Source organism: Cariama cristata, unplaced genomic scaffold (assembly GCF_000690535.1).
Source record: "Cariama cristata isolate BGI_N322 unplaced genomic scaffold, ASM69053v1 scaffold13307, whole genome shotgun sequence".
NCBI classification, from domain to species: Eukaryota; Metazoa; Chordata; class Aves; order Cariamiformes; family Cariamidae; genus Cariama; species Cariama cristata.
The window spans coordinates 36,726-39,652 of NW_009626164.1; the positions used below are offsets into that span (position 1 = coordinate 36,726).

The 2,927-nt window shown below is 48.6% G+C and overlaps 1 protein-coding gene across 1 annotated transcript in view; it reads left to right on the top strand.

The window, feature by feature from the left end:
• MGAT4B (mannosyl (alpha-1,3-)-glycoprotein beta-1,4-N-acetylglucosaminyltransferase, isozyme B) overlaps window positions 1-2,927 on the top strand; it is a gene marked incomplete at its 3' end in the record, with an annotated part of 37,058 nt that overhangs the window by 29,326 nt on the left and 4,805 nt on the right. Inside the window, exons 6-9 of the mRNA XM_009703912.1 lie at window positions 472-585; window positions 1,024-1,099; window positions 1,477-1,591; window positions 2,350-2,480. Coding sequence (XP_009702214.1) covers window positions 472-585; window positions 1,024-1,099; window positions 1,477-1,591; window positions 2,350-2,480 — 436 coding nt within the window. The remainder of the gene's footprint in view (window positions 1-471; window positions 586-1,023; window positions 1,100-1,476; window positions 1,592-2,349; window positions 2,481-2,927) is intronic.

The window sequence follows — 2,927 nt, forward strand, 5'->3', positions numbered from 1 at the left end:
CTGTCCTAACTACAGCACAACAGTGTTTTAAGTCACTGATCAGAAATGCGTAACATAATCTCTGCAAAATGGTTTTTAATTACTGATGCATTTGGAAAATCTCTAAAAGCCGGTAACGCCAGCAAGTCCTTTCTTTGGTGCGCCAGCCTGCGGGTCCATTTAATCCTGTAGAGAGTACATGGTGCTCGTGGCTGGTCTTCAAAGCTGACCCATGTGTGCGTGCGGGAGGGAAGAGGGATGCTGAGGGCTATTAGAGACCATGGGAGGGAGAGAGCAGCTTTAAAACTCCGTGGCAGTCCCTGCTGATGTCCTTTGATGAGGCCTGCAAGTGCACTGGCTGCTGGGGCAGGTTTCTCCTAAAGGCTGTGTTTTTTGTTTGGTTCTGCGGCTCAGTGTTTACCCAGCGATTCGGGCTATGAAATGGTGTGTCAGACATGGAGGTATTTGTTTACTGCTGCTTTTCTCCCTTAGATTCCCAAAGGAAATACACTCAGGTCTCCTGGAGGTAATTTCCCCATCTCCGCATTTCTATCCTGATTTCTCCCGCTTACGAGAATCCTTTGGGGACCCCAAGGAAAGAGTCAGGTAAGAATCAATGAGCTTAAAAACAAGCAAGCCCTGATTTAAGTAACTGCAGCATCTCCCTCCCTGATTCCAGCAGGAAAAACTCTTCTGCAGGGCCAGGCGAGGCCCTTAAACTTGCTTTATCCAACAGCTGAGAAGATGTGGTGTGTGAGGGGGTATGAACTGGCTCCAGCTTTGCAGGGCTTGCCTTGTGCTGCGGTGTTTCCATCACCAAATGAAGAGGACATTTTAACCCAGATGATGTTAATTTTGGAAGTCCCTGAGTTCTCTAGTAACTCTTAGCTGACCAGTTTGAGACCAAAAGGGAGAGGCTGTATGCCATCTGCTCCTCCGGGAGCTGTGTCACCTGCCTGGCTTAAGCCCAGCCTCGGCTGGCTCCCCCAAGCCGCCGGGTATCCCAGGAGAGATCAGTGCTCCCATTGTGTTTGTCTCTTGCAGGTGGAGGACAAAGCAGAACCTCGACTACTGCTTTTTAATGATGTATGCCCAGTCCAAAGGCATATATTACGTGCAGGTGGGTTTGGTGCTGGGGGCAGAGGGGAGATGGGTGAACCTGTGAGCTCACTGTGGCTCGTACCCCACTGAGAGAGGACAAAGAGCGTGTCCCGTTGTGTGACGCAGCAGAGTGGGAGCGGGTTTTAACCAGATAGGTTCAAAAGCTAGATTTCTAAGATGCTTTAGACTTGGAGAGCTCTTGCCTAGGGAGGGCAGGAATCCTTGTTTCATTTACCTGTTAGATTGGGTGAGAAAAATCTGCTTGGAGCATCTTCCAAAATAAACTAGGTCTGTGCCAAAGCTTTCCTCAGGTCTACGGCGTGATTGCTCTGCACGGAGAGGCTCTTACTGGAACCTGGATGGGTGATTGGCACTGAGTGTCCTTTCCTCTTGCAGCTGGAGGATGATATCGTGGCCAAACCAAACTATCTCAGCACGATGAAGAACTTTGCCCTGCAGCAGCCCTCTGAGGAGTGGATGATCCTGGAGTTTTCTCAGCTGGGATTTATTGGTAATGTTCTCCCCTGCTCTCCCCAGTCCCATCAGACTTGGGCACAAGTGCCTGCTGGTTCTTGCAAGCACTTATGTTCTTGGTCCAACCAGTTGTTCCCATGAGATGGTAAAATACTTGGACTTGATCCCTCCCTGTTTTTACAATGACCTTTGTGTTTGCACAGGGGAGAAAGATCCTCACAGCTGGTACTGCTGATAGTCACTTTTAATAAAAATAAACCTGGTTGATGGCCCAGCCGACAGCCGAACAGCTTAGATGTGACCAGTAGCTTTTAGGCTGGATGGGATCTGGAGCTGCCTAAGAGTGTGCAAAAGGAAGTTTACATCAGCACAGAACTATTTTGGGAACGGCAGTACATGGTTGCAGTAGCAGCTTGATCTGTTATTTTGGATACTGGTTTGACTGGCTTAAAACGTGTAGTTCTCAGGGCAGGAAACGGTCTGTCCTGCAGCTGGCTGAATGTTTTTCATCCTTATTTCTTCCTACTGAATGGAAGAGTTTTAGACCTTTTGATACTGTTGTGACCTGTGAGACTCTAATGCTTTCTAATTCTGCGATGAATATTAAATCCGGAACTGTATTAGCAATGCCAGCAGTACTGGTACATAAAACAGAGCTGCATGCTATTTGCTTTGTGTGGAGGCATGGACACCTCCAACCTCCACAGCCCAGTCACCCAAGTTTTTTCTTCCCAGCTGTGATTCTTGACTGCTTCATACCATAGCTGCTCTCTCATCTCTTTTTTTTTGCCGTAGGAAAAATGTTCAAGTCTCTGGATCTGAGCTTGATCGTGGAGTTCATCCTGATGTTCTATAAGGACAAACCCATTGACTGGCTGCTGGATCACATCCTTTGGGTGAAAGTCTGCAACCCTGAGAAAGATGCGGTACGTAAACAACCTCTGTTGAAGGGAAACCTTCTGTTCTGTATGGGCAAATATACGCTTGGTCTGTATCTCCAGAGGATCTTTTCTGTGAGCTCTGGTGCTAACTGACTTTGCACCGAACCGTGCCATCCCTGTGGAGTGTGCCGTGGGGCATCCTTGCAGATTGTGTAAGCAAAGACCTGGGAGTTCAGGCTTTTGTAGTCTGCAGCTGCCAGAAAAGGCATTATTTCTGCATCTAAGCACTAACAGGGTATTCCTCCTCCAGTCCTTGAGGAGAGTAGCCGTTCCCCATTCTTCTGTGGTGTTTTTCATTCCGGTGTGCCTCTCTCCCTGAAGCCATTCTCCACTTGCTGACTATAACCCCAGAATAACCCTTTGGCTCTGGGTCGTGTGCCGTACCCGCCTGGAGCACACATGCGGGCTACCCAGAGAGCTCACCCCAGATGA